Source organism: Ailuropoda melanoleuca, chromosome 8 (genome assembly GCF_002007445.2).
Source record: "Ailuropoda melanoleuca isolate Jingjing chromosome 8, ASM200744v2, whole genome shotgun sequence".
Taxonomy (NCBI): domain Eukaryota; kingdom Metazoa; phylum Chordata; class Mammalia; order Carnivora; family Ursidae; genus Ailuropoda; species Ailuropoda melanoleuca.
Window position 1 is genome coordinate 10,059,757 of NC_048225.1, and position 11,481 is coordinate 10,071,237.

Sequence of the window (11,481 nt, forward strand, 5' to 3'; positions counted from 1 at the left end):
GGGTCAAAATGTTGGTGTGTGGACGGACACATGGAAGAGGAGAGAGGAAGAGATGCATAGATGATTGGGGGGGTCAGACAAAAGGAGCTCACAGGCTGTCTCCCATGTGGCCCCTAGTTTGCACCCTTCCTTGGTCTCCTGAAGGTGCTAACCAGTTAGCAGCCAACAGTAATCCTTTTGGGGCTCTCCAGATGAAAGGGGGCAGGAGCTTCGGAAGTCCTGGCAGGCAGTGAAGCAAGGAGATCATCCACCCAGATCAGTGGCTGGTGGGGGACAGAACAGAATTTGGATAGGGCCCTGTTGGGGCAGAACTGTGTTTGCAAGAAGGGGACCAGCAGGCAGAGGGGCAGGTGGGCTAGGAACTCCACCCCAGACCCAGTTGAGCCTCTCTGTGGGCTCTCCACACTTAGGGACAGGAGACTCCTTCCACCCACTGCCACCTTCCTGGATATGTCTGGATATGACTCACCAGAGCATCTGAGGGAAACGATCTGGCCGGAAGCACAGCTGTTCCTACAAAACAGAGGTGGCAGTAAGAGGCTGGGCAGGGGCCCACCCGAGGGCATGGAGACCATGGGCAGTTGTCAGGTGGAGACGGAGGAGGCCTCTGGTGCAGTCCCCCATCTGCACCTGCCTGCATCCAAGCCCCTAGGCCCCTCCTCATTAACAGGTCTCCAGGACAGCAGTGCTACTCTGCCCCATCACCGCAGGGCACCAGCAGGAGGCCGTGGCCCTTGAGGGTTGTCTCGGACAGGGCCCAAAGTTACAAATCCAGTATTTGTAGACGGGAAGTCCAGCTGTGCCCACTAAGGGCCTCTGAATAAACGTGTGTTTGGTGGATGGATAAGGGAGTGAAGGAAGAAAGCACACTTCACCCCACGCCCCTCCTGAGCTTACTCTATTCTCTCCCTCTCTCCAGCCCCTTCCTTGCTCTCCTCTCTCCCTCCTCCTTCCTAGCAAAACCTCAATTCCTGCTGGACCAAAGCCCTCTTCTCTCTTCTACTCATCTTTGGCCCCATGGCCCAATGTCTCGATCCCTCTCATGTCCCAAATCCACAGGGCTCTGGCTCTCCTGGCAGAGTCAGTCCCCACTCACGTGAACTGAGTTTGTGATTTCTGACTGGGAAATGCTCCTCTGTGTCCTATCTCACATGGCCAATGTCCTCACCACAAGGCTCCCATGACAGGAAGATTTTTGCTGAACTGTTCACCAGAAGTAAGGGACCTCACTCAACCTCCTCAGAAGTCCTACCTGGACTGCCACACCTCCTCCAGGAGGCCTTCCAGTCTGGAAGGGAGCTGAGCAAACCCCTGGGAGCTGTTGAGCTTGATGTCAGACAGGTTCACTCCCTTGTGGTGAGTGAGTCTTGGCGGAAGAGGGGAACAGAACATGAGGGAACTGGTTTACACTGCAGCGTGGGAAATGGTACATAATCATGACCAAGACATGCATGAGATACTATCCCCCCATGGAGCAAGACTTTGACAGTGACCTCTTCCTGGATTCATATTTGTTAAAAAGCAGGGATGCTCAAAGGAGAAAAAAAAGCTGGGGCCCCATCATGCCCAGAGGCCAGGAGATGGCCAAAAGGACCTCTTGCCAGTCCCTGAGCACTTTGATGGGGACAGGCAGATAAAGGTGTCCAACTCCTCTTTCCCCACCACCACCAGCCCTCTACCCACTCCGGGCCCCAAGCCTTGCCCCAGTTACCTGAGACGCCCAAGGCTCTGGCAGATCTGAACCCCCAGCACAGCGCTCCAGCCCTCATGGCAGACCAGGAGCCAGTCTGGCCGCGCCCTCACCTGTACTTCTAGCAAGAAGTCCTCAGTGTTTATCCTGAAAGATACTGAAGGCATGGCATGGAAGTCACATCGTCCCTGCTGCAGGGTGGAGGGGCAAGGTGGGCAGGGGGGCTGGACCTGGCCATGCTGGGACCTGAAGAGGCCTCAAGACAGCATCTGGGTCACCCAGTATCAGGCTCCCTGTCCCCCAGGGCATCAGGCCAGTTCTGAGAACAACATAACCCTTATTTATAGTGCTGCATTCCAGTTTGGTGTTTAACCGAGTGCTTTTAAACGTGCTCTGTCACTCGTTGTCAAGGCAACCCTGTGGGGTGAGTATGACCATCCTCCCATGTTGCAGAGGGAAAACTAAGGCATGGAGGTTAACTGACCTGCCCCAGATCACAGAGTCTGAACGTGATGGATCCAGGACTTAAGTCCGGTCTCCCTGTTTCATATCTTGTGGTACTACTAGTGATGGGTACCATTGAGCATCTGCTTTCTCCAGGCTCTGTGCCTCTTTTATATATTAGCTCGTATTATTCTTATAATTCATGTAGTAAATGGTTGTACCTCCATTTTGTAGAGAAGGAAATGGAAGTTCCAAGAAGCAATGTGCCCAAAGCCGCACAGCTGGCAAACGGCAGGCTCCACGCTGACCGTAACTTCTATAACTGATTCCAGCCCCTGCCTAGGCACCTAATCTTCTGATCCCCAATCCGTGTTTGACAGGGAGGGGACAATGTGAAGGCAGCAGGTCGGGGGTGGGCAATGTGGAGTAGGTGAGGACCCCTGCTGGCTACACACTGGCTCCCCACATGCACCTGTTCCCCCTGCCCCATCCTGCTGGCTCACTCTGCCCCAAACGGCAAGTTGCCATCCCTCCTCCCAGCCTGGGCTCCTGGCCCAGCCCAAGCCAGGTATCAAGACAGTCCCCAGGAGTGCTGAGAGCTCCAAATCAGGGACGGACTTTTCAAGGCTGGACCATGTCGCTCCTTTCCCACCAGAGGAGGAGACCCAGATGCTGGCAGTGACATCACGGCCCTTCATTCTGGTCTGCTTGCCCCTGGCCGGAAGTGGGGATCCCAGAGCTGTGAAGGGGCTCGGGGCGGGGAGGGGGCAGTCTGTAGCCTTGGGGGTGTGGCCTACCTGCTCTGGGAAGCACAGGGAGCAGGGCTTCCTCACCGCTGGCCTCAGAGCAGCTCAAAGGTATCTCGTCATCCTGCAAGGTTCCGGGAGCGGGCTGAGAGGGCACTGGCCACAGATACAGCACTTCAGAGGACAAGGACAAGGACAGGGTCACAGAGAAGAGGCTAGGAGGAGGGAGGGATTCCCACATGAGAGGGCCAAGGGGCAGAACAAGACCCCTGCAACAGAGGGAGACAAAAGCAGCTACCTGGAGACTCCCCCTCGACCACCCAGCCTTGGGCAGGTCCCCACCTAACACAGCGAGGAGAGGCACAGCACACACCCTCTCCCTGTCCCTGCCTCTGTCTCTCTCACCTGGGAAAGATGTCTAGAGAAAGTTGGACTTGGGCCTCCCTGGGTTATCCATTCAAGTACCTTCCACTTCCCACTTTGGGACTAAAGCATTCTGGACGCAGAGCCTAAATCCCTCCTGTTGCGGTCCCATCCCTTCTCCCCTGCTGTCAGTTCAGAGTAGGTGAGAAAGATGGGTCCTGGCTGCCCTTTACATCTGCTTGTCTCTTCCTGCAAGGACCCCCAGACCCTGTTCTTCGGCCCTCCCAGAGCACTGAAGGGTCCCAGCACTGACCGAAAAGCCAGGAACCGACGCTCGCACCAGCCAGCAGCGCCAGGGCTCCCAGACCCGCACAGCAGCGCTGCCCTGAGCACCAGCACCCCGCCCGCGAGCCTGCAGGAGAGGGCAGAGGAGTCTGCGTGCCCTGCTCCTGCCTGCCAGCCTCACTCTGCCCGAGGCCCCACCATGGGGCTAGGCAGCCACGGGGCTGGGGCAGGAGTCTGCCCCAATGCACCCGCCCGCCTCCCCTTGCCCCCTCCCCACTGAGGCCCACAGAGCCCACTCAACCCCCAAACTGGAAACAGAGCAAAAGCAGGTCTGGGATAAACAGTGAGGCAGTCTCTTGCCACCAGCCCCTGGGCGCTCTCTCAAGAAGGATCTAGGGAATGTAGGAAGATTACCCATTCGCTGTCCCCACCCTGTCATTCCCCTATAGCCCAGTCTGGCCTACTGGGTTGCTGCCGGGCCTCGGGCCTCTGCAGTGGCTCTCTAGGCTTGGCTTTGAAGATCCCAGGTCCTGGGCCCTCCTCTGCGTCCTGAGCCTCCATGTGGGCTTGGCCATCCAGCATCAGGCTCTGGGGAAATAACTGTGGGTCACTCAGGATCCCCACACCAAGCGGAGAAGCTCAGACCACGACAAGACTCCATTCTCTAATCTCAGCTGTGCACTCACTGCCTTTTTTTCATCTTGGAGACTGTGGGTTCCCACTGATGCCCCTCCAGGCCCTCTCTGCTCTCCTGGAGCCCCTACCCCATCCACCTTATTCTCACACAGCCAGTTAAGCATCAGAGCAGGTATTCAAACCCAAACAGGGGGTGGGGGGGTACGGACTCCGAAGCCACACTCCTCACCACTCCCTCCCTTGGCCTCCCACCACCATCAAGGGCATCCACTGAATCTCTCAACATCTGTCCTCAGGCCTCAAGATGCCAGCCTTCTTCATTCCCTCCTGTCTCAGAGGAAGAAGTTCCCCTGCCCAATGCACCATCCATTCATTTATCCAGTAAATAAGATTTAGCCCGAGAGGGTGGGCCACAGTGCAGGACATTGTAGGGAGTTCAAAATAAATCATCATGGAACACTCCCCAGCTACCCCAGAGAATTTTCAGTTGAGTCCTGACATATTAAAAAAAGGCAGAACATGTTAAGTGACAGAAGAAAGGAGAGGTTACTTCTCACCAGGGGACTGAAAAAAGCTTCCTAGAAAAGGCAGCCTGAGACAGTCGCTCATAGATGAATAGGGCTTGAACAGACATATATGGGCATTGGGTATTCCAGGCAGTTGAAGAGGCAAAGGCATGGGGGCGGGAAAGCATAGAGCACAGTAAGTTATGTTTGCCTGACATCCATGTGTCATGAAGAAGAGTAATGGAAAATAAGATCTTGGAAGAAATATCAGACCAGCAGTTTAAAGCTAGGTCTGCAGCCTACTGTGTGAACTCAACACCTCTCCAAACTTCAGTTTTCTCATTTGGAAAATAAGAGAGAGAACCACTACTACCCAACAAGTAGTCTCCCTCCTCTAGGATCTTATCTCCACCCACTGTCCAAGCCAGAGCAATCCTCCTATAATTCAAACATCAGCAAGCTAACCCCATCTTTAAAGCACCCAATGAATCTTCCTACACTTTAAGAAAAATCCAAAGTCCTACGGTACAGCCCACAAAATCCTCTCTGCTTTCACCCTTCCTCGCCTCTCCATCCCCACCTGCCAGCATGACTCCCTGCACAGTGGAACTCAGGGTCATGGTAACACACATGCCAGTCCTCTGGGCCTTCACATGCTCTCGTACCACAGAGACTTTGCATCCGCCATCCTTTTCCCAACGTAGCTGACTCCCAAGACCAGCTTAGACGTCACTTCTCCAAGAAGCTTTCTTCAATCTATAAGGCACCTGTTGTGGCCCTATATTGTGTTCATTTACTTCTCTTTCTCTCTGCCCTTCCTCATTGGTCTAGGCTCCCAGATTTCACCCTGGAAATCATTCTGTTGGACCCGTGAACACCCTTGCCGGTTCACCTCACAAGTAGGGCAGCAGCCCAAACTTCCATATGAAGCAAGACATCACCCCTACTTCCCATCCCCTACACCAGTTACAGCCCAGGATCTGTAGGGCTGGTCCTCCTACCAACAATAGGGCTTGTTTCTCCACAAGAAACATGGGGTCTTGGCTTGCCCCTTACCATATACACTCCTTCCTGGGTCTAGAGATGAGGCTCAAGGACACGAACAATGAGACTTGCCTCTTAGTTCAGCTCCCGACTAACTGGCCTCACCCCAGGAGTTGCTGTACCTCCAAACCCACGTGTTTGAGCTCGCGCGGTAGCCTGCAACGATGGTCTGCAATGGCACAGGATCTCCTGCTCCTCCTTTTGAGTAGGAGTTCAATGTCATAATGATTTGTTAGCACTGTCTATGTGCAGAGCACTTGGACAGGCCCATGGGGGATAGAGGGGAGAAGAAAAGTCAGTCCCTGGGGAAAAAAATAGGAGATTGGCCACACAGGGCCCCCTCTAGGCTTTAGCCCCTGTGCCGGAGCTGCGAGAGGGGGCTCTTTCCACCTGCCTAGAAGCCCAATGTGGGGGCGGGGAGAGAGAAAGAGAGAGACCAGGTCAGGGGTGGCACAGATGTATGCACGGCCTTACCATTTGGGTCAGTGGAAACCCTCGGGGCCTCTAGGCAGGGTTCTGCTCCTGTTCTTGGACCAGCATTGATTGAATAGCCCAGTCAGCTTGGTCAGAGGGTGAGGTCTCCCTAGTTCACATATGGCCCCTCCCTTTATCCTCCCCCCCCGCCCCCCCCCACACACAGAGATATGTGCCAGAGAGACAATAAATCTGCTCAGAAACCATGAATAGACCCCTTGTTGCAGGAAAGGGGGCCAAAGGCTTGGCTGGGCAGCCTCAGCCCCTCCCATCTGCTAACTAGAAGCTTAGAAACAGAGAAAAAGGTTACAGGGAGGAGGGGAGGCCAGCTACTGTTGCTTAGCAACCAGGTCCCTTGTGCCAAACAGTGTGTCCCATGCATGCTAGCACAATTCCCCTTCCTGCTGACACGGCTGTACTGGAGGGACTGATATTAGCATTTGTGGAAATGTTTCTGAGCCCTCTGGATTACATCTCATCTCTGTGTGGGTTGGCTTTCCCAGCAGTCTGGGGCTGTCACCATGCTGGAATCGGGATGATAATGAGGAATCTTTGCCGCTTCTCTCCTCAGGGTTACACCTGTCACCTCAATGCTGGGGAAATGGGGCCTCTCCACCCAGCTTTCCTGGGGGCCAGTTACTATCGGAGCACTCAGCGCTATCTTGCTTCAAAGCAGAAGGCAGCCCGGCTGAGCCCAGTGTGGGCTGAACACACCTGGGAACCACATCTCTTCCAGGAGGCAGAACAGGTGCCAGGGAAAGAAAAAGGCTTGTGTGGTTTCCCCTCCTCCAAATGCTTCTCCCGGATCCCTCAGATGGAACAGTTAAGAATATGGGCTTTAGGGGCGCCTGAGTGGCACAGCGGTTAAGCGTCTGCCTTCGGCTCAGGGCGTGATCCCGGCGTTATGGNCGGGCTTTAGAAGTCAGGACCTCATCTAACCCCAGTTCTGCTACTTCCCTTACTTAGCCTCACGCGTAAAATGAGGGTAACAGTACCCACCTCATCGGATTGGTGCTGGAAATGAATGAGACTTGAATATAAAGCTTCTAGCCTGGTGTCTAGCGCAGCATCTACTCAGTAAACATTGGCTGCTACCATTATTATTACTGTAAAACCTCAGCCACACAGGCTTTATTTTCCCCTTTACTTCCCTCATACACTCAGTCAACTCAGAGCTTACAGTAATCACACAGCTCCCCACACTTCTAATACAATGAAGACACCGAGGGCAGCTATGAATCATAGGAGCAGGAGGAGAGAACTGGTAGCTGGAGCTGAGAATCCCCTGGCTAGGCTCTGAGTTCTCCTAAAACAAATACCCCTCAGCCTACAAATATGCATACTTACTGTGTGTCCAGAACTAGTCTGGGCACGGAGAATGGCTAAGTCACCAGCTAGGAAACTGCAGGCTGAGAGAAGACACAGGAACAGATATCAATAACTGTTATTTGTGAAAAGTGAAATAATAGGGGCATAAACACAGAGGTATAGGAAGATTTAAAAAAAAAAAAAGCTGAGTCCTTTGCCCAGAGGACGCAGAAAAAGCTTCACAGGAGAGGAGACATCTGAGCTGTGTTTTGAGAAATGAGAAGGCAATCACATAGAAGGGCATTCCAAATATGCTACAGGTGATGTCAGTGAAAATGCCAGAGTAAAGACCTCCGCAAATTCTCTTCTCCATTAAAGCAAGGAGAAAACTGACAAAAATTTATCAGAATCAACTTTTTTAAACTGGAAATTAACCAGAGGCTTACAGCAATATGGAAAGTGTTTATTCAAGAAAAACGACACAATCTTGGTAAGAACAGTGAGCTTTGTGGCATTTTAACTTGTTGTAATTCTATCACCCTCTCTCCAGTTCTGAAGTCATCTTAGAAACCAACATCCCACAATCACAAGGAAAACCAGCAGCCTGGCAGCCACAGGTAGAACAGAGTTGGAGTTCCTTCAAAGCCTCATTTCCAGAGAGCTGTCATTATTTGAACTCTCTGGAAGATCCCTTTTGTGGGACTTTTTCTTTAAGGAGGTTTGTTGAAAACAAAGACAGTTGTTGGACTTTATGGCTACCTAAGGCAATGGGTAACAGTTGGGACAAACAATCAGCTAACCAAAAACCTTAAAATAAAAAGCTGGGGAATGAGGTATCCATAGGGGCTTTGAAAGGTTCTGAAATATTCCAGAGAATCTAGAAAGTGGGCACGTGCTTAGGAATGTGAACGTACACAGGGCTGTGTACATACTTAGAAAAGACTTCGGGAAGGTCCTAAGCTTTCATCTCTGGCTAACCTTGATGCTCTGAAAAAGCAAGAAGTGAAGGCTAGGGCAGAGTTGTAAACTTCCTGGCTGAGTGTTGAAGGCATGCCCCCACGTGCCCCTAGAGCCCCCCTGCAAAGACTGAGAGACTTATTGGTTCTAGGCATCGAAGGCAAATCTCTGTCCAATCTTTAGCTGACCACTAACTGAGCAGAGACATCGGTGGCCACACGTGACAAAGAATATAGACATCGCAGAATAAACAAACAGCAACAATAAACGCTAAGGAATGGGGAAAATCTGATTTCCAGGGTTGATGTATTATATTATTTAAAACCCAGTTTTCAATAAGAAATTGTGAGGCACACACAAAAAATAAGAAGGGGGAAAAAGAAATCAATAAAGCGTTCTGGTTCAAGATGATGACATACAAGTCTCCTGAATTCAATTCTTTCCACAGACACACCAAATCTACAGTTACACACCGAGCAATTCTCTCTGAAAGGAATCTAGAAACTAGCTGAGTGACTCCTACAGCAGGCCAAACAAGGAAATATCCACATCAAAACTGGCAGGAAAGTTTGAGACACACTCTTGCCATAAACTCCACCCATGGCACAGCAACATATAATCAGAAGGAAACTCACAATTCTCAAATTCTCCGAGGAGGGAAGTGTTTGGAACCCACATCTAGCACTCCAACTTTTCAGACTTCCACCTGAAGGACAGGCTCCCCAAACACCTAGTTCTGAAAGTGAATGGAGCATGCATGCATGATAACCACTATAAGGCTAAACACATTATTCATCCTATAAATCACAATTTTGTCTGAAAAAAAGTGTGTTTTAGATTAAACTGGGATTGGCCTCTTTCTGACCATCCTTCTCTGCTTTGCTACCTAAGAAGGCTCCCTTCTCTTTCTCTCTCTTCTTCTTCCATTCCAGGTGAGCTATTCTGAGTACCCTGGCCATTTCCCTGGTTGGGAGAGAACACCCACCTCCAGTGTAAGGCAGCAGGGGCCTATAGTGCAAACTCGAAGGAGGCAATCACTAGCAAGTGGAGTGTCAGTACCTGAATACCCAAAGAGTGATGCCTCCTTAACTTCTGTGCCGTAGGGGGCACTATCTGACACCAGCTGAAGCATGACCCCTCTGCATGAAGGCCCTGGGATCTCTATTTTTACCATGGTGATTTATATGTAGCCTCATCCTAGTCTTGACCCTATTCCCCTACTTTCTTCCGCCTGACAACTCCCTGACTCCCAGGACCAAGTCTACGGATAAGCCTCAACTCATGAACCTCGAAATTTTGCTTTCTCCCCTCCTTTAGTCACTATTCTCAAAAACAACAAGGGCCTTTCTCACACTGTTGTATTTCTCCTCTATCCAAATGGAAATACCTGAGTTCAAATTATACAGAATTCTCAGACTTATCAAGTTTGTTGAAAGAATCTACCATTTATGCCGCAGGAATTGGAGGCCATCCAAACCCAGGTCTCTCAACATCTGGTCCGGAGATGTCTCCCACTCCTACAACACATACACACCCCACAAGTCATGTATTCACAGAACATGCAGGCTCAGAGAGGAGAAGTTCCACCTATGGACCACTGCTCTAGTCAGTGCCTAGCCTATGGAGCTCCGTCCTGCTCGTGATGCCCCCTACCTGTCTGCCGGCAGATGACAGCTTCAGCTCTTTGTGGATTTAAGCCTGCCCATGACTGCCTGCCCTACAGATTTCAGACTTGCTTAGATAGCCCCCATAATCACTCACTCTCTCTCCCAGAGAAAGGGAGTTTGGTGCTCTCGGTGAAGGTCGTGAAAGCATGCGTGGGATGAGATTCAGGATCGAGATTCTGGACAGCTCTGTACATCCCCTCAGCGCCATCCACTCCCCTCTTTAGCTTCATCTCTACCAAGAACGCATCTCTCGCTCTCACCTAGCCTCTATCTGTTGCATAGTCCTTCTTTATGTATCATATCACCAGGTCCCCTCAAACAAGTCCCGGCCCCTCCCCCAGTTGAGTTTGGATCAGACCGCTGGGGTTAATTGAAGCCACCAGACCCTCTAATGCCATCCCACAGCCTAATGAAGCCCAACCACATACCTCCTTCTATCCAGCTCTCTGGAGAGTGGTTTTCTCAGTGAAGAAATTAACGATTCCTAAGTCTAATAAAAGAGAAGCTTTAATGAGTGAAAATTGGGAAAATGTGAGATCCAGTTAACTTATTCCAGACCATTACCGAGTCGTAATAGGCAGTGTAGAAACCCTGACTGTCTGTTGCCATTTTGCTTGCTTGGAATACAAAGAAATGGATAAAAGTGTATTTAGAAGGAAAAGAATGGCTGTGTGGTCTCATATGGTAATCAGTTGCTTATTCATTAGCATACTGCTTTCTGAGTACTCTCTTCTGTCTTATTCTGACCAAAATCTAAAATAGGGGATGCCTTAGCAGGTGTGGAGGGCAGTCTCCTCAGAAGGGTCCTGAAGGGCCTGAAGATGGTCCCCACTCCATCTTCTCCCCTCACTCCCCCTTCCTCTCCCCAGCAAGACCCCACTGGCAAGAAGTTTGACTCTTCCTTGGCAAATAGAAATCTTGAGTATCTTGGGGTCATCTTTGCCTGATCCCAACTCCTGACCTTCCATCCAGTCATTCTAATTGGACAGCTCTCAAGTCTACCCCTTCTTCCAACTCCACAGCTACCACCTTAAGCATCCACCAGCATCTTCCCCAGAATTACTGTAACCAGTGCCCAAATGATCTCCTGCCTCTAGTCTATTCCATTCCAATTAGTCTGTGTACTTTCACTCCTTTTGAGCAAATTCAGATGCTCCACTATCAAAAGCGACCCTCCTCTCTTCTACCCTGCTGCCAAAGTAACATTTTCTAGAGCAAAACTAATAATATTTAAAAAAACTTCCATAGCTCACCATAGCTCCCATGATAAAAGCATTATTGATTCATTTGGCCATTCATTCATTCAGCAAGTGTTTTGTAGATTCCTACCAAACTGTAGGCACTTTCCTAGATTCTGGAGT

General features: G+C 50.9%; 1 protein-coding gene across 1 annotated transcript in view; it reads right to left on the reverse strand.

The window, feature by feature from the left end:
- TMPRSS5 (transmembrane serine protease 5) overlaps positions 1-10,444 on the reverse strand; it is a 69,298-nt gene extending 58,854 nt beyond the window's left edge. The window contains exons 1-8 of the mRNA XM_034665791.1: positions 9,897-10,444; positions 9,089-9,189; positions 3,993-4,116; positions 3,557-3,655; positions 2,932-3,054; positions 1,712-1,847; positions 1,253-1,366; positions 470-513 (exon numbers count right to left, since the gene is read on the reverse strand). Of these exons, the coding sequence (XP_034521682.1) occupies positions 470-513; positions 1,253-1,366; positions 1,712-1,847; positions 2,932-3,054; positions 3,557-3,655; positions 3,993-4,116; positions 9,089-9,189; positions 9,897-9,924 (769 nt within the window). The 5' untranslated portion in view covers positions 9,925-10,444. The remainder of the gene's footprint in view (positions 1-469; positions 514-1,252; positions 1,367-1,711; positions 1,848-2,931; positions 3,055-3,556; positions 3,656-3,992; positions 4,117-9,088; positions 9,190-9,896) is intronic.
- Positions 10,445-11,481: the final 1,037 nt, after the last annotated feature.